General features: G+C 46.8%; 1 protein-coding gene across 3 annotated transcripts in view; it reads right to left on the minus strand.

The window, feature by feature from the left end:
- Nucleotides 1-27,106, minus strand: part of tp63 (tumor protein p63) — a 274,654-nt gene that overhangs the window by 235,910 nt on the left and 11,638 nt on the right. For 2 of the 3 annotated variants that reach the window (XM_038815782.1, XM_038815786.1), the window contains exon 1: nucleotides 14,217-14,275. The exons of the other annotated variant lie outside the window; for it this stretch is intronic. In XM_038815782.1, the coding sequence (XP_038671710.1) occupies nucleotides 14,217-14,260 (44 nt within the window). In that variant the 5' untranslated portion in view covers nucleotides 14,261-14,275. Of the gene's footprint in view, nucleotides 1-14,216; nucleotides 14,276-27,106 lie in introns of those variants that run through there. 3 annotated transcript variants of the gene reach the window in all.

Genomic DNA, 27,106 nt, shown 5'->3' on the forward strand with positions numbered 1-27,106 from the left:
AGTGACCCCTTTGGAGGGCACCTGTGGGGTAGGGAGCCTGGAAGGCTGGGTTAGATCCCTGAGTGCATGAAGGTTTGGGGGTGGGCTGAGCATTGGAGTTTGTAGATTTCTTGTTTTCGTTCCCTGGGGTAGGTGTGATTCCCCCATTACTGGCTGATGGCTCGCCTCAGTGTCTCTGAAAACTGCCCAGGAAGTTGGGGTGGGGGTTGGATACTGATACCCTGCTCTTTTTTGTTGTTTTTCGATTGTGTATGGTATTGTTTTATAACGGTGTATCAATTTCTAATATGTAAAATCCTAATAAATATTCAATCAGAGGTCTTCCTTTTACGATGGAGATGAGGAGATATTTGTATAGATTTGAGCACCTTCTGGAGTAGAGGGAAGGCGGGCGAGGGAAACTATAGCAACAAGAGTAAACACTTTTGGTCTGTTGCTTCACTAAGGAGCATTCTTTCTGATACCACTCCCTTCAATTATGATACGCCAGCCCATGACATCGATGTGTGACTGCCAATTAATCATATGAAAACACGTTAAAATTATGAATCATAAACTGAACAAACTAGCCATATTAATACTGTGGCTACAAGGGCAGGTCAAAGGCTAGGAATCCTATGACAAGTAACTCACTTCCTGACCCTCCCATCTGTTCACCATCTACAAGGCACAAGTCAGGACTGTAATGGAATACTCTCCACTTGCCTGGGTGAGTGCAGCTCCAACAACACTCAAGAAGCTCAACACCATCCAGGACAAAGCAACCTGCTTGATTGCTCCCCTTTCCACAAACATTCAAACCCTCCACCGCTGAACAAGTGTCAGCCGTGTGTACCATCTACAAGATAAACTGCAGTAACTCACCGAGGTTCCTTAAACAGCACCTTCCAAACCCACGACCACTACCATCTGGACAAGAGGAGCAGATACCTGGTTCCCCTCCAAGTCACTCACCACCCTGACTTGGAAATATATGGATATATATGGAAATATAAAGATGCATAACATTAAGGGTAAAGTAGTAGCATGGATAGAGGATTGGTTAATTAACAGAAAGCAAAGAGTGGGGATTAATGGGTGTTTCTCTGGTTGGCGATCAGTAGCTAGTGGTGTCCCTCAGGGATCCGTGTTGGGCCCACAATTGTTCACAATCTACATAGATGGTTTGGAGTTGGGGGCCAAGAGCAATGTGTCCAAGTTTGCAGATGACACTAAGATGAGTGGTAAAGCGAAAAGTGCAGAGGATACTGGAAGTCTGCAGAGGGATTTGGATAGGTTAAGTGAATGGGCTAGGGTCTGGCAAATGGAATACAATGTTGACAAATGTGAGGTTATCCATTGTGGTAGGAATAACAGCAAACGGGATTATTATTTAAACAATAAAATATTAAAGCTTGCTGCTGTGCAGAGAGACCTGGGTGTGCTAGTGCATGAGTCACAGAAAGTTGGTTTACAGGTGCAACAGGTGATTAAGAAGGCAAATGGAATTTTGTCCTTCATTGCTAGAGGGATGGAGTTTAAGACTAGGGAGGTTATGCTGCAATTGTATAAGGTGTTAGTGAGGCCACATCTGGAGTATTATGTTCAGTTTTGGTCTCCTTACTTGAGAAAGGACGTACTGGCACTGGAGGGTGTGCAGAGGAGATTCACGAGGTTAACCCCAGAGCTGAAGGGGTTGGATTACGAGGAGAGGTTGAGTAGGCTGGGACTATACTCGTTGGAATTTAGAAGGATGAGGGGGGGATCTTATCGAAACATTTTAAATTATGAAGGGAATAGATAGGATAGATGCGGGCAGGTTGTTTCCACTGGTGGGTGAAAGCAGAACTAGGGGGCATAGCCTCAAAATAAGGGGAAGTAGATTTAGGACTGAGTTTAGGAGGAACTTCTTCACCCAAAGGGTTGTGAATCTATGGAATTCCTTGCCCAGTGAAGCAGTTGAGGCTCCTTCATTAGATGTTTTTAAGGTAAAGATAGATAATTTTTTGAAGAAAAAAGGGATTAAGGGTTATGGTGTTCGGGCCGGAAAGTGGTGCTGAGTCCACAAAAGATCAGCCATGATCTCATTGAATGGCGGAGTAGGCTCGAGGGGCCAGATGGCCTACTCCTGCTCCTAGTTCTTATGTTCTTATATCGCCGTTCCTTCACTGTCTCCGGGGCAAAATCCTGGAACGTCCTGCCTAACAGCACAGTGGGTGTACCTACGCTTCAGGGACTGCAGTGGGTTCAAGGGAGCAATTCACCACATTATGAAGGGCAACTAGGGATGGGCAATAAATGCTGGCCTAACCAGCGATGCCCATATCCCAGAAATGAATTTTTAAAATGTTTTAATGTGTTTTTCCAGGACATTCACTAGCTCATGTATTCATTGACTTTATACAAGTTAGACTCACTTTATATAAGTCAATGTGGATCCGGTTGTTGGGGCCAATCATCTCAGCCTCAGGACATCTCGGGATAGTGTCCTCGTGTCAAACATCTTCAACAATGACCTACCATCCATCACGGCACGGTAGCACAGTGGTTAGCACTGTTGCTTCACAGCTCCAACAGAGCTGCCTTGTCTGGAGACAAGGAAAAGGCTGAAACAACTTCTGAAACAGCCATTTGAATCCAATCTAAAGTCTGAAGGGGTTCCCAAGAGCCAGAATCTGCTTTGTAAGGCAAGTATCACTTCAGGTCAAAGTATCCTTCAGCCCTGTCGCAATTGGGTGGCACAGTAGCACAGTGGTTAGCACTGTTACTTCACAGCTCCAGGGTCCCAGGTTCGATTCCCGGCTTGGGTCACTGTCTGCGCGGAGTCTGCACGTTCTCCCTGTGTCTGCGTGGGTTTCCTCCGGGTGTGCAGGTTAGGTGGATTGGCCATGATAAATGGCCGCTTCGTATCCAAAAAGGTTAGGTGGGGTCACTGGGATAGGTTAGAGGTGTGGGCGTAAGTAGGATGCTCTTTCGAAGGACCGGTGCCGACTCGATGGGCCAAATGGCCTCCTTCTGCACTGTAAGGTTCGCTGGGAAGTAGATAATTACAGACAGTGTGTGCAGTGTGGCAAAATGATGTAGTTAAAGGGAAGAGCCAGGGGCTGAATCAGTTTCTGGAGTTCAGTTTAGATCTGTCCGTGAACAGACTAGCAGCTTCTCTTCCAGTAGTTTATTAAAGAAGAATTTTGCCTGTGAACAGAACAGAGGTTTCTGGAAAGGCAGGCAGATTAAACATAGTTTCACACAGGCAAGTATCTGCAAGCTGTTTCCTGAAGGATCTCTCTCTCAAATTGGTTCATCTAAGACATCTCTACAACAAGCATTCCGGAGTCTGCTAATTGTATTTGAAAGTGGATGTTGACCTGAAATGGGTGTTGTTTGAGTGGAGAAAAGCATAGCAGTTAGGAAGTATTGTTTCATTGTTTTGTTAGGCATTGTTTAAGTGGTATTGTCAGCTATTTTCTTTGTGAGGTTAAAGTTAGCAATACTGTGTTAGCAATGAAGTTGGTTTTAATACACCAAATCCCTATTTCTTTGTGAAATCACTCCTGCAGCCAAGTATCCTTTCCTCACAGTCTTACAAATTAAATTAAACATTGGGGTTTCTGTCCCGTATCCTGGTAATTGTTCGGGTCTGATCCGGGATCGTAATACATCTAAAGGATGTACTGCAGCAACTAGCTAAGCCCTCTTTCAACAACACTTTCCAAACCCACGACCTACACCCCTAGGCAACAGATACATGGGAACACCACCATCTGCAAGGCTCCCTCCAGGTCGCACACCATCCTGACTTGGAAATATCTCGTTCCTTCATTGTCAGTATGTCAGAAACCTGGAACTCCCTCGCAAACAGCACTGTGGGTGTACCTATGCCAAATGTACCATACAGTGAGTCAAGGCGGTGGCTCACCACCACTTTCTCGCTTTGCCAGTGACGCCCATATCCCATTTACTTATTTAGCGAATGCAAAGTCCTTAAACCAAGCAGCTTGCCGCGGTCCCGCTGGGTTGAGTGCGGATCTGCCTCCGCGGAGTTTGTGGATTGGACATTCTTCTCTAATCTGCATAGTTGGCTCTCTCCCACAGGCATCTAAGGGGCTGGCATTAATGCCCCATCCGTGGAGGTTGGCAAAGCAGGGGCTGTGGCCAGTCCTGAACCTGGTAAGGGTGGACTGCTCTTTCCTTGGAAGGTTGAAACCAGGCAGCTGTTGGCTTGGATTTGAGACCAGGCATATGTCCGTCATGTCCAATGATTCCCATTCATTTGCCCAGGTGGAATTTGCGTTGAAGTCCTGTGGGGAAGGTTTTTCCAGATGGGAGTCGTGCCTTGGTGGGCTGAATAGGTCAGCATGAAGCGGCAGGTGGGTGGCATTGCCAACATTTCCATCATTCACATCCCATGAACAAATAAAACAGCTAATTATCCCTCATGGCTGAACTTAGTGGTTTCTGCTTTTACAGATGTAGCCCAGCCATTAGCATAGACCAACCTAAAATGAAAGAATTTCTCCCATCTTTCTCCCCCTACACCAAAAACCCATACAACCGTAAATCATCCTGTAGCCAGCTTTCATCCATCAACACACAATACCTCCTCACCTCCACCCCGTCACATCACCTCCACCCCGTCACAAACAATTTACATTCCATTCCAGAAAAGTGGTAGTTATCACATCAAAGGTTAACCACATATACAGAGAAAATTCTACTGTGGACAGAAACGATATCACAGCTTGGAGAAGGCGGAATATCTGCACATTAATGGCAATGCGCGATAACACAGAGCAATAAAGTAGCGGGTTTTTACATCAAATCATTAGCTTGTCCCTGAGCCAGTGAGACTGATACGGTGCAGCACTATACACACATTTGACCCAGTCATTCAGATCTTTTAGTGCAGCAGACAGCTGACATCGCTGTGATTAAACACAAACAAAAACAGGGATGTATTTTAAGTCTTTAGCTGTTAGCTCAGCAATTGACATGTGAGATGGCCAAGAACAAAAATGCAATCCAAAACAAAACCGGGTTCAGTTAGGGCAATAACTTAACTGTGCAAGGCCTTGAGCCGGTGCAAAGAGCTGTAAATTCTGTTTGATTAATGTTTCTCACCTCTTAGAACTAAATTCCGTCGCTTGATAACTTGCCCAACTATCCACTCACCCAACAAACATTTCCAAGCTGGGATGATTGGATAGCGATTAGGAGCAAGAATCTTGTCTGATTTGCCGCTTCTCTGGCACAGACGCACAATCCCAACAACTGTCCTACTGTCTAAATCAGTTAGATTGATTGATTGATTGATTGACTGTCACATCTACCGAAGTACAGTGAAAAGCATTTTTCTTTTTTTTTTTAATTTAGAGCGCCCAATTCATTTTTTCCAATTAAGGGGCAATTTAGCGTGGCCAATCCACCTACCCTGCACTTCTTTGGGTTGTGGGGGTGAAATTCACGCAAACACGGGGAGAATGTGCAAACTCCACACGGACAGTGACCCAGAGCCGGGATTGAACCTGGGACCTTGGTACCGTGAGGCAGCAATGCGCCACCGTGCTACCTCTGAAAAGCATTTTTCTGCGGCCAAGGGAAGGTACATAGTACGCACATAATAGACAAAAGAATAATCAACAGAGAACATTAACAAATGGAACATCAACAAATAATGATTGGTTACAGTGCGGAACAAGGGGCCAAACAAAGCAAATACTTGAGCAAGAGCAGCATAGGCCGTCATGAATAGTGTTCTTACAGGGAACAGATCAGTCCGAGGGGGAGTCGTTGAGGAGTCTCATAGCTGTGGGGAAGAAGCTGTTCCTATGTCTGGATGTGCAGGTTTCCAAACCCATAGCAACATGACTGGGACCATCAGGTGGTATGGTAGATGCATCAGTGAAGGGGAAAATGTGGTTTTGGGGGGGGAAATATATTAATAAAATAAGGCAACTAATAAGTGCCTACAAATGAAGTAAACATTTCACAACAGTGATACAAACACTGGTCAGTTTAGGTTGATTTTATCCGATCTACAGCTCTCACAGTGGTAGAGTAGAATAACTCTGTGCACCATCTCTTTTTGATGATATGGACTGGGTGGGCACAGTAAGAAGTCTTACAACACCAGGTTAGAGCGCAGCTGTGCTCCGAAAGCTAGTGATTCCAAATAAACCTGTTGGACTCTAACCTGGTGCTGTAAGACTCATTTCTGATCACGCACAGGTCCCACTTTGAAAGAAAAAGCTGCAGTAATTTCCTTTAACCTTTTAAATAATAAAAGTCATTGGAGCAAGGATGCAAGGTGCAGGACGACCAAATGAAGGAATTTTATTTTAGGGTCATGAATGTTGAAAGAGGCAACTGGCAACGATTAATATTTCTCCCTCATTCACTGGGGAGGGTAAGTGTGGGAGAAAAGAGAATGAAAAGATATTTTAAAAAATAAAGTTGCTTCAAGGAATATTAGGAAAGCAAACATCTTTCTTCTTTATTAGATCCCGTACATGGATCCACAGCTGGGAGGGGAATTGGACTCTGCTGCTGCACATTCCATCCAAAAGCCTCACCCTAACTGCCCAACGTGTGTGGCCAATGTCAAACATTATAAAGTTATCACATGAATACCGTAACCTGACCCCACATGAACTCAAAACATGCTGCCAGCTCGGAGGACACATGACCTGAATGACACTTGGACTAATGCAACCAGAATTAAGAAAAATAAACTGTGAATAAAGAAATCATTCCTTTTATTTCCACAAGTTGGAAAGCGAGAAAGGCCAGCAGCGATCGGCAGTCATTAGATTTGTCCCAGTGGATCAGCCACTTTCTACGTGCAAGTATGATATTGCACTGCTGGATACAAATTAAAAATTATTCAATAGAACAGTTTATTTCAGAAGGTACAATAGTTCAGGGCTTCTTCGAAAAGATACGGTGCAAAGATTTATGTTACTCTACCAATGTGTTTGTGCTGTGAGGGCTGCAGATGAGAGAAAGTCAATGTGGATGGAGCACCACTTGACACCCCTTATGTAAATCTGACAGATTTGTATTTATTACTGAGAAACTGTTGAGTACAGTATATTAGGGAGCTGAGAGAAAGAAGTGACCACTGATTTAACTTACATTCGCAATAATTTCATCCCTTGTTCCTGCAATTGCATGACTGCGTTCGTTCTCAGTACTGTTTCAGGCATGAGCAAAGAAATCTAGGGCACTTAAAAGTCATGAAACAATCTATACTGTTTGGTAGGTTCAACTACAGCATTAGCTGAAAATCTCAAACAGCGCATACAACAATCAGATCACTGAGAATACCCCAGTCAGCTTCTACACGGTGTCAGCAATGGCTCAACATGGAGTCAGAAGGCTGGGAGTTCAATTTCCACTCCAGAATCTTGAGTGCTGACACTCACGGTTAAATATTGGGGGAGTGCCACGTTGTCAAAGGAACGCCTTTCAGTTCAGATTCTAAAACCTCCAAACCATCTACCCTCTTAAAAGGTGCATAAAAGATTCTATGGCACTATATCCAGGCCAATATTTATATCCCTCCACCAGTATTGATACCTGTGCGTAGTCTGCATTCCAAACATATTGGTGTATTACAGAGCAAAAAAAGTGCTTGCATTCAAAGATTGTAGCATTTCAATCATGCAAGGGAAGCCCTGTGTTGACTATCCATCTAAATCAATTTCACTGTGGAACAGAGTAACTCAATAGTGGGAGAAAGATTCTCAAGAGTGCTACACGGTTGCACAACTGTCACTGTCTTATTTATGGCCATATGACGCCCCAACTTGGGAGATTCAACCCATGGCCCAGACATTGGTTAATTTCACATTGTTACTTACAATTACAGGAATGCAAATGGAACAAACAATTTCTCTTTCCGTGACGAAACTAAACTGACAGCTGCCACCGTCAGGGTAACAAAACGGATGCGTGCAAAATATTCCAACGTTCCAAAAAAAGCCAAAATCGCATTTAAAGGTGCTGTTTACATTTTTAGACATATCGATAACACACAATACCAGTAAGCATTATCCTATTTCTCAATCGGCAGGTCGTGAAATCAGCGTGGATACACTTAGACAAGTACAAGTAGTTGTTAAATTATTAAAATGACTGCACAGAGCAGAGAATCTTTTCGAACAATGAGGTATGGTTAACCTGCCAGTTTGGTGGCTTGTTTTAGTTTCTGATCCCAATATTATCCTGATTTAATTTCAAGTTGTGGGTTTTCAGCATCTTTCATTCACTGAAACATTATATATCACAAACCAAGCTGTCTTGGTCACAGTGCAGTAATAGATTCCATGCCACTTTATAATCACAGAATCCCTACAATGAACGAGGCTATGCAGTCCACTGAGTCTGCCTCTGAAAGAGTACCCTAACCAGGCTCCCACCCTATCCCTGTAACCCCACTTAACCCACACATCCTTGGACACTCAGGGGTAATTTATCATGGCCAACCCACTTAACCGGCACATTTTTGGACTGTGGGAGGAAACCAGAGCGGAAACCCACACAGACACTGGGAGAAATTACAAACTCCACACAGGCGCCCAAGGCTGGAATTGAACCCGGGTCCCTGGCGCTAAGGCAGCAGTGCTAATCACCGTGTCACCCTTGTACCAGGTGGAATAAGCTCTGGAAAGCGCCATTATCAGTGATTCTTCATTGCATGAGGCTGTGATTTCTTTCTGCTTTTATGATGATACTCCATCAACAGAGCTCAACCTTAAAGACTGTTCAGAACCCAATTGCTTTCAAGTAAGAAGCAGCAGCCCCAGTCCAACAACAGTACTTTACACTTAAATTCAGCTCCCACTCAGGTCACTGCATCTCACATTATTCCCAAGGCTGTGCCTGCTCTGTAGCCCGTTGCAGGCTCCTAGTTGAGCCAATCTTAGCTCCTGTCAAAATCTCATGGACTGAATCAATGTATTTATATGTAGTAGCTTGTACATACACAGCATTTCAAACATGAATTGAGGAATGCGAGGCTGACCATGTTGGGACATGCTACTGTACAATAAGGAAGAAATAAAGCCAAACCAACTCTTGTTTCATGCAGGAAGAGAAAGCTATTGACAAAAATTAAGATGCTTAATGAAGTTTAACAACTGAAGATAAGTAACACCAGAATTTGGCAATGAGTGATAAGTACACGTAAATACATGTTTAAATATCTGCAAGTCTTTTCAGTGATAGCATTACACTATAAATCGTTTAAGTGGGATTACTGCTGTCTGTAATTGTGCCTCTGCATTTTGCACAATTACAATCTTTGCTTGAATTGCACTGAAAAATAAATATCTTTCAATTTTATGATTCAGAAAACAAAATCACTTCTTAAACAAAATCAATTACAAAATGCAATGGAACTCGGCCATTATTTGTCTTTGATGCCTGGAAGCAGAGAAACCCATTTCCCTGTTCAAGATCTTCAAAATAGAAAAATCCAAACAGGCAGTTTCCGTTTGTATAAAATAGGGTGCACAGTTTCTTCAATGGGTGTCCTCGTAACTTAAAAAAACCGAAACTTGCATTGATATACATCTTTCACGTCAACATGGGCAGCACGGTAGCATTGTGGATAGCACAATGGCTTCACAGCTCCAGGGTCCCAGGTTCGATTCCGGCTTGGGTCACTGTCTGTGCGGAGTCTGCACATCCTCCCCGTGTGTGCGTGGGTTTCCTCCGGGTGCTCGGGTTTCCTCCCACAGTCCAAAGATGTGCAGGTTAGGTGGATTGGCCATGATTAATTGCCCTTAGTGTCCAAAATTTCCCTTAGTGTTGGGTGGGGTTACTGGGTTATGGGGATAGTGTGGGATTGTGGGCTTGGGTACGGTGCTCTTTCCAAGAGCCGGTGCAGACTCGATGGGCCTAATGGCCTCCTTCTGCACTGTAAATTCTATGATCTATGATGTCCTAAAGCAGGGTTTTTAAAAGTGCGTGTCACAACACTGCAGGTGGGTCGCAAAGTGATCAGTCACACTGTTCCCACGGTGGTCCCCATCGCAGGAGAAGCCGCTACCGGCTTTTACATCGAGAATGGCGGCCACTGCTGCCTTTTATATAAAAAATAAATGAATCTTCCGGCCAGAAGCGGCAGCAGAGAGTAGGTCACAAACCTTGCATGTACCCTTGATGTCAAGCGCCTTGTACATGCTTTTGGCGCCAAATCAGAGCAGAGCTGCTTCCATTTTCTAGCTGCTGGCAGGGGACTGTGAACAAGGAACATTTTCTTAAATAGGCACTGTACCAACTGGACAGGAATACATATTAGAATCTGAAGAGAGCTCCAGGACAGAGCAAAGCTAGTGTCCGCTCTGTACAGAGCTCTAGGGTCTCTGGTTAACAGACCAGAGAAGAAACTTAACTCCAGAACAAAGCAGTATAAAGAAGGTTTCTTGAGGTCCGGTTTTGTCAATTCTGCCAATGCAAATAAGGATGCAAAACCCATTTGTGTTATATTCAGGGAAGTATAGACAGACAAAATGAAACAGTTCAGATTTTGAAAGAGAAGCGGTGGGGGATAAAGTATTTTTGCGGTTGAGATCCCAGAGTCAGTTAACTTAGAACTGACTCGATTTTGTGTAGGGGGGTCGGGATTGAACATGCCAACAACAGCGCCGCTTCCAACGACCCCGGGGAAATACTCAGGGAGTCCGGTAGTCATACCTTTGTGAGAATTTGGAGGCAGTTTCGCCAGCACTTCGGGTTGGGGGCAGGGTCAAGGGAAATGCTGATTCGGGGGAACCATAGATTTGAGCCAGGGGAGTGGGATGGAAATTTTCGGAGATGGGAGGAGAAAGGAATTAGGGCACTAAAAGATTTGTTTCTTGGGGACTGGGTTGCAAGATTGAAGGTGCTGGGAGCAAAGTATGGGCTGGAGCAGGGGGAGATATTTAGATACATGCAGGTCCGAGACTGTGCCAGAAAGGAGATACAGAGCTTCCCGGTGGAGCCGGCCTCCACATTGCTGGAGGTGGTGCTGACGACAGGGGGACTGGAGAAGGGGGTAGTGTCGGTGGTTTAGGGAGCTATTTTGGAAGAGGAGAAGGCACCACAGGAAGGGATCAAGGCAAAGTGGGAGCAAGAGTTGGGAGAGGATATGGAGGAGGGGTTCTGGTGTGAGGTACTCCAGAGAGTGAACACCTCCACCTCCTGTGCGACGTTGGGGCTGATGCAGCTGAAGGTGGTATACAGAGCGTACCTTACAAGGGTGATGAGCCGGTTCTTTGAGGGAGTAGAAGATGTGTGTGAACGTTGGGGGGGGGGGGGGGCACGCAAATCACGTTCATATGTTTTGGTCCTGTCCAAAGCTGGAGGATTACTGGAAGGAGGTTTTTAGGGTAATGTCTAAAGTGGTGCACGTGAAACTGGACCCGGGCCCTCGGGAGGCCATATTCGGGGTGTCGGACCAGCCGGGGTTGGAACCGGGAACGGAGGCAGATGCTGTAGCCTTCGCCTCGTTGATCGCACAAAGGCGGATCCTGTTAGGATGGAGACCAACCTCTCCACCCTCTGCCCTGGCGTGGCGGGGGACCTGCTGGAACACTTGACTCTTGAAGGTCAAATTTGAACTGAGGGGAAGGATGGAGGAGTTCTACAATTCATGGCATTATTCATTATGCACTTTTGAGAATTGGATTACATTGAATATTAGGGAGAGGTTTGGGAGAAGGGGGACTGTCTGTGTTAATGGCAACTATGGGTGATCCTGGATTCCTTTTTGTCATTTGTTTAGGTTAACATGCGGGCTGCTGTTTGGGGGTTTGGTGGGAGGATGGGATCGTTGTGTGTTGATGTGGGGATTGACATTGCATTCTTGCTGATTATTGTTGGTGGGTGTAAATTTGGGAGAAAATGTGAAAAAGGAGAATAAAAAATATTTTTTAAAAACTTAGAACTGACTCCAAATTAAAAAAGACTATGCTGCTGTACCTGGCCTGTGACAGCAGATTAAAAGAATGCCAAAAGCCCATGGAACTGTCCACATTCTGGAGTAGCATCTCCCAGGAGCATCCAGTGCTGAGTAAATCACAGATTTTATTGCTATTGACTTTGCCACCACAACCTACATGTGCGAGGTTGGATTTTCCATTTTCATAAAGTTGAAGATGGCACAAAAGAACTGGTTGAAGTCTGAACTTGACATGACATTGCCCCTCATCCTTTGAACCTGATTTGAGTGAGATCCAGAGGACCAAGAAGGCTCCCCTTGTGCATTAAAGGTAAGCGAACGCGTTGTGGGTCACGGAGCTCGGCCGGTTGGCAAAAGTAGGCCTGGGAAAAAAGTTTGAAAAACACTGCCCGAAGCACTTTACAATCAATGGTTTGCTTTTGAAACAAAGTCACCTTTATATTGGCAAACACAGCTGTGACTTTGGCAGACACGAGTACAAAATAATAATAATCTTTATATCGTCACAAGTAGGCTTACATTAACACTGCAATGAAGTTGCTGTGAAAAGCCCCTCGTCGCCACATTCCGGCGCCTGTTCGGGTACACCGAGGGAGAATTCAGAATGTCCAATTCACCTAACAGCACATCTTTCGGGACTTGTGGGAGGAAACCGGAGCACCCGGAGGAAACCCATGCAGACACGGAGAAAACGTGCAGGCGTCACATGGACAGTGACCCAAGCCGGGAATCGAATCTGGGACCCTGGAGCTGTGAAGCAACAGTGCTAACCCACTGTGCTACCGTGCTGCTTTGACAAATTGCGCTTTGACAAAGTTAGACACTCACATCATGATGGAGGTGATTACGTTGAGATTTCAGGGTACATACTTTCAAAACTGACTTGAAGTGGGATGGTCAAGTGGACGGTATACTAAAAACATATAAACAGAGGTTGGTTCTCAGATTCATCATTCCTTTCCGATTCCTTGTAACTGTTGTTGATGTGCACTGGCTGCATCCATCCCTTGGTCCAATACTCTGTGCCTATGTGATATCCTTGCCTCATACACGCAAACCATCCAGATTGAAAGAATACAGAAGCACAATCTTAGGCCCTCACAACCAATTGTATGACAGCCTCTTTCATGTCACAAAACTCTAAACTCTACAAACATTGTGTATTGTGCCATGCCGCTTGGAAATCCATATATACTACATCTACTGGTTCCCCTTTATCCACCCTGCTTGTCAGATCATCGCAAACTGGAATTAATTTGTCAAACACTGTTTTCCTTTCATAAAACCATGCTGACTCTGATTTTCTAAATGTCCTGTTACTAGATTCTTAACAATGAATTCTAGCATTTCCCAGCAGCAGAAATAACAGTCCGGAAGTTTCACGCTTTGTTTCTCCCTCCTTTCTTGACAATGACATAGGAATTAGGAGCAGAAGTGGGCAATTCAGCCCCTCGAGCCTGCTCCGTCATTCAATCAGATCATGGCTGATCTCTTCCTGGTGTCAAACCCACCTCCCTACCTGTTCCCCGTATCCCTTTAACCCATTTTCTGCCAGAAATATATCTATCTCAATAATTCAGGCTTCAGCACACTATGGGGTAGTGAGTTCCACAAATTCACCACCTTCTGCGAGTAGTTCCTCCTCATCTCAGTTCTAAACCTCTCAACCTATATCTGCGACCTCTCATTCTTGATTGCCCCACAAGGGGGAACAAGGGGGCACAGTGGTTAGCACTGCAGCCTCACCCCGCCAGGGGTTAAGGTTTGATTCCTCGCTTGGGTAAGTGTGTGTGTGTGTGTGTGTGTGTGTGTGTGTGCGTGTGCGTGTGGAGTTTAAACGTTCTCCCCGTGTCTGCGTTCATTTCCTCCAGGTGCTCCGGTTTCCTCCCACAGTCCAAAGATGTGCAGGGTAGGTGAATTTGCCATGATAAATTGCCCTTAGTGTGAGTGTGTCCAAAGGTTACATGAGGTTACGGGGATAGGGTGAGGAAGTGGGTATGGGGGGAGGGGGGGGTGTGCTCTTTCAGAAGGTTGGTGTAGACTCGATGGACCAAATGGCCTCCTTCAGCACTGTAGTGATTCTATGATTTGATCTACATTTACTTTATAAATCTCTCTTAGTATTTTATACACCTAGATCAGATCCCCTCTCATTTTTCTAAACTCCAGCGAATGTAAGTCCAAACTGTTCAATCTCTCCTCATAGGTCATTACATTTTCTGTTTTCCAATCCTCTGGGAACTTTCCAGGATTTTGGAAATTTTGGAAGATTGCAATCAATCAATGTACTCACTTATCCCTGAAGGCACTTCTTGAAGACCCTTTGATGCAGGCCATCAGGTCCAGGAGAAATGTCAGCCATCCATCATCTTAGACATTTTTTCTCTGATGACAGTAATTGCTTCATATTCCTCCCTCCCTTTAATCCCTTGATCTCGTGTTATTGAGATGCTTTCAGTGTCTTCTACGATAAGAACAGATACCAAAATCCTTGTTAAAAGGCTCTGCCATTTTCCTGTTTCCCATTATTAATGCCCTGTCTGATCCTCCGAGGGACCAACATTTACTTTAGCTATCATCTTCCTTTTTATACACTTATAGGATCATTTATCAGTTTCTATATTTCTTGCTCGCTGACTTACATTCTCACCCTTTTTTTTTTTAAATTTAGTGTGTACCCAATTCATTTTTTCCAATTAAGGGGCAATTTAGCGTGGCCAATCCACATAACCTGCACATCTTTTGGGTTGTGGGGCGAAACCCACACAAACACGGGGAGAATGTGCAAACTTCACACGGACAGTGACCCAGAGCCAGGATCGAACCTGGGACCTCGGCGCCGTGAGGCAGCAGGCCTAACACACTGCGCCACTGTGCTGCCCGCGTTCTCCCCCTTTTTAAGTCATCCAGCAGAAAGCAGGTGCTTGATTGACACCCCATTCAGCACCTTCAACATTCACTCCCTCCTACATTGATACACAGTAGCAGCAGTATATACCATCTATAAGGTGCACTGCAGGAACTCACCACGGTTCCTTCAACAGCACCTTCCAAACCCGAGGCCCCTACTGTATAGGACCAGGGCAGCAGATGCAGTGCAACACCACCACCTGCAAAGTACCCTCAGAGCCACACACCATCGTAACTTGGAAGTATTCACTGTTCACTATTGCTGGGTCAAAATTCTGAAAATCCCTTCCTAACAGCACTGTGGGTGTACCTACACCATGTAGACTGCAATGGTTCAAGGCAACAGCTCACCACCACCTTTCTCAAGAGTAATTATGGATGGGTATAAATGTTGGCCCAGCCAGTGAAATAATTTTTAAAATCCTTCCCTGCTTTCTAATGTTTTTCCAATCTTCTGGCCTATCACTAACCTTTGCAGCATTGTATGCCTTTTCTTTCAAATGCTACCATCCTTAACTTCCTTATTTAGTCATGGATAGTTCATCCTTCTTACAGGGTCTTTTTCAATGGAATATATCATGGTTGAGTTATGAAATACCTCTTTAAATATCTGCCACTGCTTCTCGACCATCTTACCTTTTAACCTATTGTCCTAGTCTATTTTAGCCAATTCTATTTTCATACCTTGACATTGCCTTTATTTACGTTTATGACACTAATTTCAGATGGACGTTTCTCAACATCTGACATTCATCATCATGTTATGATTACTCTTCCCACATCTCCTTTACTAGACTAATTATTCCGGTCACATTGTACATTACAGGGTCTAAAGTTGCCAGTTCATTCCACAATGTATTGTTCTTAGCTCTTTCTGAAAGGAGCAACTGCACAATGCAGCACTCCCTCAGTTTGCACTGTTAAGTATCAGCTTTCATTATGTCTTTAAAGGTAAAAGCTACTACAAACTGAGTCACAGTGACTTAGTCACATCCAAAAGGTTTAGCCACAGCAAAGCTACCAGGAGCCAGGGGTACAGAGGGGTACTGCTGGAGTGTAACCAGCTAAAAGCAGCCAGCTTACCTGAACAGAACACTGCTAATGATCCTGTTACTGCACTTTACCACCAGTTTAATAATTAATCTACATAGGGAGGTAGTAGCTCAGTGGTACTGTCACTGGACTAGTAAACCAGAGACCCAGGGTAATGCTCTGCCTATGCAGATGGTGAAATTCAAATTCAATAAAAATCTGGAATTAAAAGTCTAACAATGATCCATTGCTCACTAATGTCTTTTTGACTCAATTAGGGATGGGCAATAAATGCTGGCCCAGCATTCATGAATGAATAAAAAAACTACTAATAGGATTATCTCGACAAATGTGATGGAGATATTCGATGAAATACAGAGAGGGTTGATAAAGGTAACACGGTTGATTTTGTGCATTTCAACTCTCAAAAGGCATTTGATAAAAGCCCCATTTAATAGGTTTGGTAGTGAAGTTGAAGCCAATTGGATAAAAGGGGTGTGACAGAGCATACAAAATTAGTCAAGAGATAGAAAACAAAGTCGCAGTTATCAGGAGGGAAATGCAGTCATTTCCTCTCACGAACCAGTCTTAAGATCTCTTTCTGTTAAATGAAAATGACTTGCTGAAGAATTCATATCAAGATGAGAAAATAGACAATGATTCTCTAAGAGCAATGCGATTTCAATAGGGTTTCAGAGTATTTATATCTGTAGCAGGATAATCTGCTGCTTAAAGAGATACTTCTGTTAAAAACAAAAATTCTACCTGTCAGGGAGGGAGGCAGCTTTTGCACTATGTTTATAGTTTCATGTACATTGTTTATTGTGTTGTTGTTATAATACCAAAAAAAACCTCAATAAAATGTTTATTTAAAAAATAATTCTGCCCATTCTTTTCCAGAAAAACATTTAGAAAGTGGAACCATGGGTAACATGATGGAAGAGCAACTCATCTTTTAATCCTGATGCACAACCCACAACTATTTGATTCTGATGTGTATGATTTGTGTTATGTTCCTGGAGGATTCTGGTTATATTTTGGTGATGGGGAGCAGAGAAATCAAGAACACCCTTGGTTAATTGAGGTGGTCAGAGATGTCCGGGGTGGGGCCCAGTTGGCAGTGGTGGTTTGCTGGTGAGTGGGCCTATGCTTTGCTAGCAGTTGGCATCGGCGCCCCGACACAGAGTATTGATGCTCAGATTGACGAACTGCGAGATATCCTAAAGAGAATGGATGAAGCGGAGAAGAGAATCCTGTCAGTCCACAGGGACTTGCCTTTAGTCCTTATAAACCTAGCTGCATGGTATGTATGTCGAACATCCTAGTTGGAGTAGGAGGTGTTCGGTTTCCCAAGTGGAGCTGGGGATGAATTCCCGGCCAAATTTTAGACTGGCTGCCAATGGTTTCATAGTTTGGATTTAAAGACTGGGCGTTTTGAGTTTGCCGGGGAGTCACCCAGTCTGCGGTTAGTATCTCCAATGTAGAGTAGACCGCATTGGGAGCAGCGAATGCAATAGACGATTGAAGGAGGTGCACGTGAAGCACTGCCTCATTTGAAAAAAAAAAGTGTTCAGGCCCTGGGATGGTGAACAGGGAGGAGGTAAAGGGGCAGGTGTTACACCTTCTGCGATTGCATGGGAAGATGATGTGGGAAGAGGGTGAGGTGTTGGGGATGATGGAGGACCCGGGTGTCCCGGAGGAACATGTTGACATGTTGAAAATGTTGACACAAGGAGTGAGGGGAAGATGAGTTTGGTGGTGGTGTCATGCTGGGGTTGGCGGTACTGGTGGAGTCTGGCTGGGTGAAAATGGAGGACAAGGGTTACCCTATCCTGGATCTGGGAGAGGGGGTGAGAGCAGAGGTGTGCGGGAGATGGATCAGACACGGTTGAGAGCCCTCTCGACCACAGTGGCTGGGAAACCACGATTAAAGAAGAATGAAGACATGTCTGCAGCACCATTTTGGACCATTTGGCATCATCTCAGAACAAATGATCATCATCGAATTTGAAAAGAGCATCCTCCTGAAGCCCAGACCTTCACTCTATCCCAGGGGTGGGCAAACTTTTCCGTGCAAGGGCCACATTCAGAAATTCACAATTCACAAAGGGCCGCATAGTATATTAAGTAAATAATTACTTCACCCGGTTATGATTCTGGGCGCCTCATATAGAACATAGAACAGTACAGCACAGAACAGGCCCTTCGGCCCTCGACGTTGTGCCGAGCAATGATCACCCTACTCAAGTCAACGTATCCACCCTATACCAGTAAGTAACCCAACAGCCCCCCCCCCCATTAACCTCAAAAAAAAAATTAAAAAAAAAAAAAAAAAAAAATTAAAAAAATATTTTTTTTTTTTTTTTTTTTTAATGACTTGGTGGGCCGCAGAAATACCTTTGGCGGGCCGCATGCGGCCCGCGGGCCGTAGTTTGCCCACCCCTGCTCTATCCCCATAACCCAGTAACCCCACCTAACCTTTTTTGTGGACACAAAGGGCAATTTATCATGGACAATCCACCTAACCTGCACATCTTTGGACTGTGGGAGGAAACCGGAGCACCCGGAGGAAACCCACAGAGACACGGGTAGGACGTGCAGACTCCGCACAGACAGTGACCCAAGCCGGGAATCAAACCTGGGACCCTGGAGCTGTGAAGTAACAGTGCTAACCACTGTGCTACTGTGCCACCCAATTGCGACAGGGCTGAAGGATACTTTGACCTGAAGTGATACTTGCCTTACAAAGCAGATTCTGGCTCTTGGGGACCCCTTCAGACTTTAGATTGGATTCAAATGGCTGTTTCAGAAGTTGTTTCAGCCTTTTCCTTGTCTCCAGACAAGGCTGCTCTGTTTTAAATATTATCACTTTTAAAGCTATCTCACTGGGAAAGAAAACTGCCTCTCGTGTGATGACACAAAGCTTGGCAAGTTATAGCTACTGCCTTTCAGTGTTCTCCCAACACAATCATCTTCTGCTGCTTTTCAAGATGGCTGTCTCTCTCTTAGCTCCTCCCAGCACTGACCTCATATCCTCAAGATGAAAAAAAACAGAATCTCTGCAGGCAAGCTGCAAATCATTAACTCTGGGGACTTTCCTAGTCAAACCACAAAGACCCCAGGCTTTTAACCCTTAAATTGCCCAGGACATTTACATTCTAATTTCCTAAAATCTTCCATTCATCACAGTATGTTTTGGTGCACTCCCAAGCGTGGCGTGGAAATTCTATTCTATATTCCTGCGTGCTGTATGAACAGTTTGTTATATGAAATGAAAATCGCTTATTGTCACGAGTAGACTTCAATGAAGTTACTGTGAAAAGCCCCTAGTCGCCACATTCCGGCGCCTGTTCGGGGAGGCTGGTACGGGAATCGAAATGTGGTGCTGGCCTGCCTTGGTCTGCTTTCAAAGCCAGCGATTTTGCCCAGTGAGCTAAACCAGCCCGTAATATTTGATTCTAGGGGGTGCCGCTTATTCCGTTGGGAGGAGGAGAGCACTACTTTTCCCCCAAGGTATGCCTGACAGGCAGATGATCAGAGGAGAGCATCAGGGGCGAGAGGGGCAGCGGCGGGGAGAGAGGGGCAGCGGCGGGGAGAGAGGGGCAGCGGCGGGGAGAGAGGGGCAGCGGCGGGGAGAGAGGGGCAGCGGCGGGGAGAGAGGGGCAGCGGCGGGGAGAGAGGGGCCAGCGGCGGGGAGAGAGGGGCAGCGGCGGGGAGAGAGGGGCAGCGGCGGGGAGAGAGAGGGGCAGCGGCGGGGAGAGAGGGGCAGCGGCGGGGAGAGAGGGGCAGCGGCGGGGAGAGAGGGGCAGCGGCGGGGAGAGAGGGGCAGCGGCGGGGAGAGAGGGGCAGCGGCGGGGAGAGAGGGGCAGCGGCGGGGGAGAGAGGGGCAGCGGCGGGGAGAGAGGGGCAGCGGCGGGGAGAGAGGGGCAGCGGCGGGGAGAGAGGGGCAGCGGCGGGGAGAGAGGGGCAGCGGCGGGAGAGAGGGGCAGCGGCGGGGAGAGAGGGGCAGCGGCGGGGAGAGAGGGGCAGCGGCGGGGAGAGAGGGGCAGCGGCGGGGAGAGAGGGGCAGCGGCGGGGAGAGAGGGGCAGCGGCGGGGAGAGAGGGGCAGCGGCGGGGAGAGAGGGGCAGCGGCGGGGAGAGAGGGGCAGCGGCGGGGAGAGAGGGGCAGCGGCGGGGAGAGAGGGGCAGCGGCGGGGAGAGAGGGGCAGCGGCGGGGAGAGAGGGGCAGCGGCGGGGAGAGAGGGGCAGCGGCGGGGAGAGAGGGGCAGCGGCGGGGAGAGAGGGGCAGTGCAAGCTGGGGAAAGACAGAAAGGCATGAGATGTGGAGTGAAATTGAAATGACATCCCGCTTTAAATATGACATCACTGACAGACAGATGAACGGAGGGTGATGAGTGTTTTAGTCCTGTCCTATAAGCAAAGCCTGGTCTCCAGTTGCCTCGGATTTCCCGGTTTCTGGGACCATGTGGTGGTTGGTGTGCAAAAACGACCCCACGTTAAAAGAATTCACGCACAGGGATCTTCCACTCCAACCCCACCTCACCCAAACGGGGACCTGGAACGTCAGTACCAACACCAACACCAACAGACCAACAGACCAGAATGCCGCACCGCCATCATAGCCCAGGAATTCTGATGCCACACCATCAACATCGCTGCCCTGAGATGGCAGGAGATGGTTGGCTTAAAGATCAAGGTTGCGGAAACACCTCCTTTGGAAAGGCAAACCAGAAGAAGGTCATCTCTATGGGACCGGCTTCACCATTAAAAAGCGAATTGGTCAGAGGGAGTGAACTCCTCATGACCCTCCCGCTCAGCCAGGAACAGCACATCACCACTGTCAATGCCTATGCCCCAACCGTAGGTGCAATGGGCAAAACCTCGACCAATCACTGTCTCGCTGATTCTCCTCCGTGACGTCAATGCTCGAGTTGGAAGGAATGCAAACCATTGGAAAGGCACGTTAGACAGGGAAGGTGTGGAGAAAACAAACACCAATGGAGTTCTCCTCCTGACAAATTGTTTAGAACATGACTTGGTCATCACAAACACTTCCACCAGAAGGGCAAGCAGAAGATGTCATGGCAACACCCCAGCTCTAAGCACTGGCACCCAATAGACTGTATCATCGCCTGAGCAAGGGAACGCAAAGACGTCCGCATCACCTACACCACGACCGGAGTAGTCAGCTGCGGGACTGACCCCCGACTATTCCGCTCGACCACCCGCAACATTTTGGCCCCAAACCGACACAGACAGAAAAAGCTCTATCACCGGACTTAAAGACCCCCGAGAAGAAAGAGCTACTCAGCCGGCGCCTCACAGCTAACCAGGCAATGACCAACATGCCAGAGCCGCAGAACTCTCACAACACCCGGTCCCCCATAGGCAGCACCTGTGAGGAGAAGCTCGGGCACTCGACCAGGAAACACCAAGACTGATTCAACGAGAACGCTCTTGATCACCAAAGCGAACGCTCTTGATCACCAACGCAAGGCGTTCCTCAACTCGAGTGAGACGAAACAAGCCTGAAGACAACTGAAGGCCGAGTTCCAACAAAGAATCCGCAACCTTAAGAACAGATGGTGGGTGGAAAGAGTGCAGGAGACTCAGCAACTCGCCGACATCCATGATGGGTGCGGCTTCTTCAGCGCAATTAAAACCACCTACAGTCCGAGTAGTCCCACAGTCCCACCCCCCACTGAGAGCCAAAAACGGAGAGGCGCTCATCACAGACAGAAGCAGTCAATGCCCGCTGGAGAGGGCACTTTGAGGACCTCAATCAAGACACAGCCTTCGATGCTTTGAACGCCATCCCGCAACACGCTACCCATCTCAGTACAACCGCAGCTTGCTGGGAGGTAGAAAAGCCATCCGACAGCTAAAAAATAACAAGGCCTTTGGCGCAGATGGAATATTAAAATGTGGCAGAGAACTCGACAAGAATCCACAACTTGCCTGGAAGGAAGCGAGCATGCCGACTAATCTCAGAGACACCTTAGTTGTAACCATCTTCAAGAAAGGAGACAGTTCCGAATGAAATGAAATGAAAATGAAAATCGCTTTATTGTCACGAGTAGGCTTCAATTAAGTTACTGTGAAAAGCCCCTAGTCGCAACATTCCGGCGCCTGTCCGGGGAGGCTGGTACGGGAATTTCCGCAATACAGAGTATTTCTTTGCTCTCCGCCATGGGAAAAACTCCTCAATCGCCTCCTCTCCTGTGGCTGAAGAGCTCCTCCATGAGCTCCTCCTCTCAGTGCAGCTTCCACCCATTAAGAGGCTCAAGGGAAATGGTCTTTACTGTGACAAATCCAGGAAAAGTACAGGGAGCAGCCTCAATCTCTGGACACGGCCTGGTTTGATTTTGCAAAAGCCTTCATGGAACATCCACCTCAAATTCAGCTGCCCGCGGAAATTCATCACCATTCTCCGCCTGCTCCATGATGACATACAAACATAGAACATAGAACGATACAGCGCAGTACAGGCCCTTCGGCCCTCGATGTTGCACCGACATGGAAAAAATCTAAAGGCCATCTAACCTACACTATGCCCTTATCATCCATATGCTTATCCAATAAATTTTTTAATGCCCTCAATGTTGGCGTGTTCACTACTGTTGCAGGTAGGGCATTCCACGGCCTCACCACTCTTTGCGTAAAAAACCCACCTCTGACCTCTGTCCTATATCTATTACCCCTCAATTTAAGGCTATGTCCCCTCATGCTAGCCACCTCCATCCGCGGGAGAAGGCTCTCGCTGTCCACCCTATCTAACCCTCTGATCATTTTGTATGCCTCTATTAAGTCACCTCTTAACCTTCTTCTCTCTAACGAAAACAACCTCAAGTCCATCAGCCTTTCCTCATAAGATTTTCCCTCCATACCAGGCAACATCCTGGTAAATCTCCTCTGCACCCGTTCCAAAGCTTCCACGTCCTTCCTATAATGAGGCGACCAGAACTGTACGCAATACTCCAAATGCGGCCGTACTAGAGTTTTGTACAACTGCAACATGACCTCATGGCTCCGGAACTCAATCCCTCTACCAATAAAGGCCAACACACCATAGGCCTTCTTCACAACCCTATCAACCTGGGTGGCAACTTTCAGGGATCTATGTACATGGACACCGAGATCCCTCTGCTCATCCACACTACCAAGAATTTTACCATTAGCCAAATATTCCGCATTTCTGTTATTCTTTCCAAAGTGAATCACCTCACACTTCTCCACATTAAACTCCATTTGCCACCTCTCAGCCCAGCTCTGCAGCTTATCTATGTCCCTCTGTAACCTGCAACATCCTTCCGCACTGTCTACAACTCCACCGACTTTAGTGTCGTCTGCAAATTTACTCACCCATCCTTCTGCGCCCTCCTCTAGGTCATTTATAAAAATGACAAACAGCAACGGCCCCAGAACAGATCCTTGTGGTACGCCACTCGTAACTGAACTCCATTCTGAACATTTCCCATCAACTACCACTCTCTGTCTTCTTTCAACTAGCCAATTTCTGATCCATATCTCTAAATCACCCTCAATCCCCAGCCTCCGTATTTTCTGCAATAGCCGACCGTGGGGAACCTTATCAAACGCTTTACTGAAATCCATATACACCACATCAACTGCTCTACCCTCGTCTACCTGTTCAGTCACCTCAAAGAACTCAATAAGGTTTGTGAGGCATGACCTACCCTTCACAAAACCATGCTGACTGTCCCTAATCATATTATTCCTATCTAGATGATTATAAATCGTATCTTTTATAATCCTCTCCAAGACTTTACCCACCACAGACGTTAGGCTCACCGGCCTATAGTTACCGGGGTTATCTCTACTCCCCTTCTTGAACAAAGGGACCACATTTGCTATCCTCCAGTCCTCTGGCACTATTCCTGTAGCCAATGATGACCTAAAAATCAAAGCCAAAGGCTCAGCAATCTCTTCCCTGGCTTCCCAGAGAATCCTAGGATAAATCCCATCGGGCCCCGGGGACTTATCTATTTTCACCTTGTCCAGAATTGCCAACATTTCTTCCCTACGCACCTCAATGCCATCTATTCTAATAGCCTGGGTCTCAGCATTCTCCTCCACAATATTATCTTTTTCTTGAGTGAATACTGACGAAAAGTATTCATTTAGTATCTCGCTTATCTCCTCAGCCTCCACACACAACTTCCCACCACTGTCCTTGACTGGCCCTACTCTTACCCTAGTCATTCTTTTATTCCTGACATACCTATAGAAAGCTTTTGGGTTTTCCTTGATCCTACCTGCCAAAGACTTCTCATGTCCCCTCCTTGCTCGTCTCAGCTCTCTCTTTAGATCCTTCCTCGCTTCCTTGTAACTATCAAGCGCCCCAACTGAAACTTCACGCCTCATCTTCACATAGGCCTCCTTCTTCCTCTTAACAAGAGATTCCACTTCTTTGGTAAACCACGGTTCCCTCGCTCGACCCCTTCCTCTCTGCCTGACTGGTACGTACTTATCAAGAACATGCAATAGCTGTTCCTTGAACAAGCTCCACATATCCAGTGTGCCCAACCCTTGCAGCCTACTTCTCCAACCAACACATCCTAAGTCATGTCTAATGGCATCATAATTGCCCTTCCCCCAGCTATAACTCTTGCCCTGCGGGGTATACTTATCCCTTTCCATCACTAACGTAAAGGTCACCGAATTGTGGTCACTGTTTCCAAAGTGCTCACCTACCTCCAGATCTAACACCTGGCCTGGTTCATTACCCAAAACCAAATCCAATGTGGCCTCGCCTCTTGTTGGCCTGTCAACATATTGTGTCAGGAAACCCTCCTGCACACATTGTACAAAGAATGACCCATCTAATGTACTCGAACTATATCTTTTCCAGTCAATATTTGGAAAGTTAAAGTCTCCCATAACAACTACCCTGTTACTTTCGCTCTTTTCCAGAATCATCTTCGCCATCCTTTCCTCTACATCCCTAGAACTATTAGGTGGCCTATAGAAAACTCCCAACAGGGTGACCTCTCCTTTCCTGTTTCTAACCTCAGCCCATACTACCTCAGAAGAAGAGTCCCCATCTAGCATCCTTTCCGCCACCGTAATACTGTCCTTGACTAGCAGCGCCACACCTCCCCCTCTTTTGCCCCCTTCTCTGAGCTTACTAAAACACCTAAACCCCGGAACCTGCAACAACCATTCCTGTCCCTGCTCTATCCATGTCTCTGAAATGGCCACAACATCGAAGTCCCAGGTACCAACCCATGCTGCCAGTTCCCCTACCTTATTTCGTATACTCCTGGCATTGAAGTAGACACACTTCAAACCACCTACCTGAACACTGGCACCCTCCTGCAAAGTCAAATCTGTGCTCCTGACCTCTATACTCTCAATCTCCCGTACCCCAAAACTACAATCCAGGTTCCCATGCCCCTGCTGAATTAGTTTAAACCCCCCCAAAGAGCACTAACAAATCTCCCCCCCAGGATATTGGTGCCCCTCAGGTTCAGATGTAGACCATCCTGTCTATAGAGGTCCCACCTTCCCCAGAAAGAGCCCCAGTTATCCAGAAATCTGAATCCCTCCCGCCTGCACCATCCCTGTAGCCACGTGTTTAATTGCTCTCTCTCCCTATTCCTCATCTCACTATCACGTGGCACGGGCAACAACCCAGAGATAACAACTCTGTTTGTTCTCGCTCTGAGCTTCCATCCTAGCTCCCTAAAGGCTTGCCTGACATCCTTGTCCCCTTTCCTACCTATGTCGTTAGTGCCAATGTGGACTACGACTTGGGGCTGCTCCCCCTCCCCCTTAAGGACCCGGAAAACACGATCCGAGACATCACGTACCCTTGCACCTGGGAGGCAACATACCAAACGTGAGTCTCTCTCGCTCCCACAAAATCTCCTATCTGTGCCCCTGACTATTGAGTCCCCAATTACTAATGTTCTACTCCTTTGCCCCCTTCCCTTCTGAGCAACAGGGACAGACTCCGTGCCAGAGGCCCGTACCCCATGGCTTACCCCTGGTAAGTCGTCCCCCCCACAAGTATCCAAAACGGTATACTTGTTACTCAGGGGAACGACCGCAGGGGGTCCCTGCACTGACTGCTTCTTCCCAGTCCCTCTTACAGTTACCCATCTATCTCCAGTCTTTGGTGTAACTACTTCCCTGAAGCTCCTATCTATGACCCCCTCTGCCTCCCGAATGATCCAAAGTTCATCCAGCTCAAGCTCCAGGTCCCTAACACGGTTTTTGAGGAGCTGGAGTTGGGTGCACTTCCCACAGATGAAATCAGCAGGGACACTGACGGCGTCCCTCACCTCAAACATTCTGCAGGAGGAGCATTGTACTGCCTTCCCTGACATCACCTCTAGATTTAAAAAAAAACAAGAAAAAGAAAAAGAAAGGAAGAGCTTACCTGATATTACCTCAAACCCTGCTCCCGCTGAAAGGTAAGCAAATTTAAAGGCACTCACTCACCTTCACGACAGGCCCCTGTTCCCGCTTCCCAACCACCGTGGGGTGGGGGGGTTGGTTAGAGGAGGAGGTAGGGTGGGAAACACTCACGAAGTGTTTCGGGTTTAACTGTCACTTGCCAACAGCCTCTCCACAAACCACCTTCAACTTAGGCTGACCGCACTGCACGTATGCAAATTTCCCCAGAACAGCTGATCAGTAGCTCTGCTCTGCTGCCCTCTGCTGGATGATTGCCTTCACTCAAACTCCTCGGGTCTCCTTCGCAGATTCACCTTCAACTTAGGCTGACCACACTGCACGTATGCAAATTTCCCCAGAACAGCTGATCAGTAGCTCTGCTCTGCTGCCCTCTGCTGGATGATTGCCTTCACTCAAACTCCTCGGGTCTCCTTCGCAGATTCACCTTCAACTTAGGCTGACCACACTGCACGTATGCAAATTTCCCCAGAACAGCTGATCAGTAGCACTGCTCTGCTGCCCTCTGCTGGATGATTGCCTTCACTCAAACTCCTCGGGTCTCCTTCGCAGATTCACCTTCAACTTAGGCTGACCACACTGCACGTATGCAAATTTCCCCAGAACAGCTGATCAGTAGCTCTGCTCTGCTGCCCTCTGCTGGATGATTGCCTTCACTCAAACTCCTCGGGTCTCCTTCGCAGATTCACCTTCAACTTAGGCTGACCGCACTGCACGTATGCAAATTTCCCCAGAACAGCTGATCAGTAGCTCTGCTCTGCTGCCCTCTGCTGGATCGGCACGGTAGCACAATGATTAGC

Source organism: Scyliorhinus canicula, chromosome 13 (assembly GCF_902713615.1).
Source record: "Scyliorhinus canicula chromosome 13, sScyCan1.1, whole genome shotgun sequence".
NCBI lineage: Eukaryota > Metazoa > Chordata > Chondrichthyes > Carcharhiniformes > Scyliorhinidae > Scyliorhinus > Scyliorhinus canicula.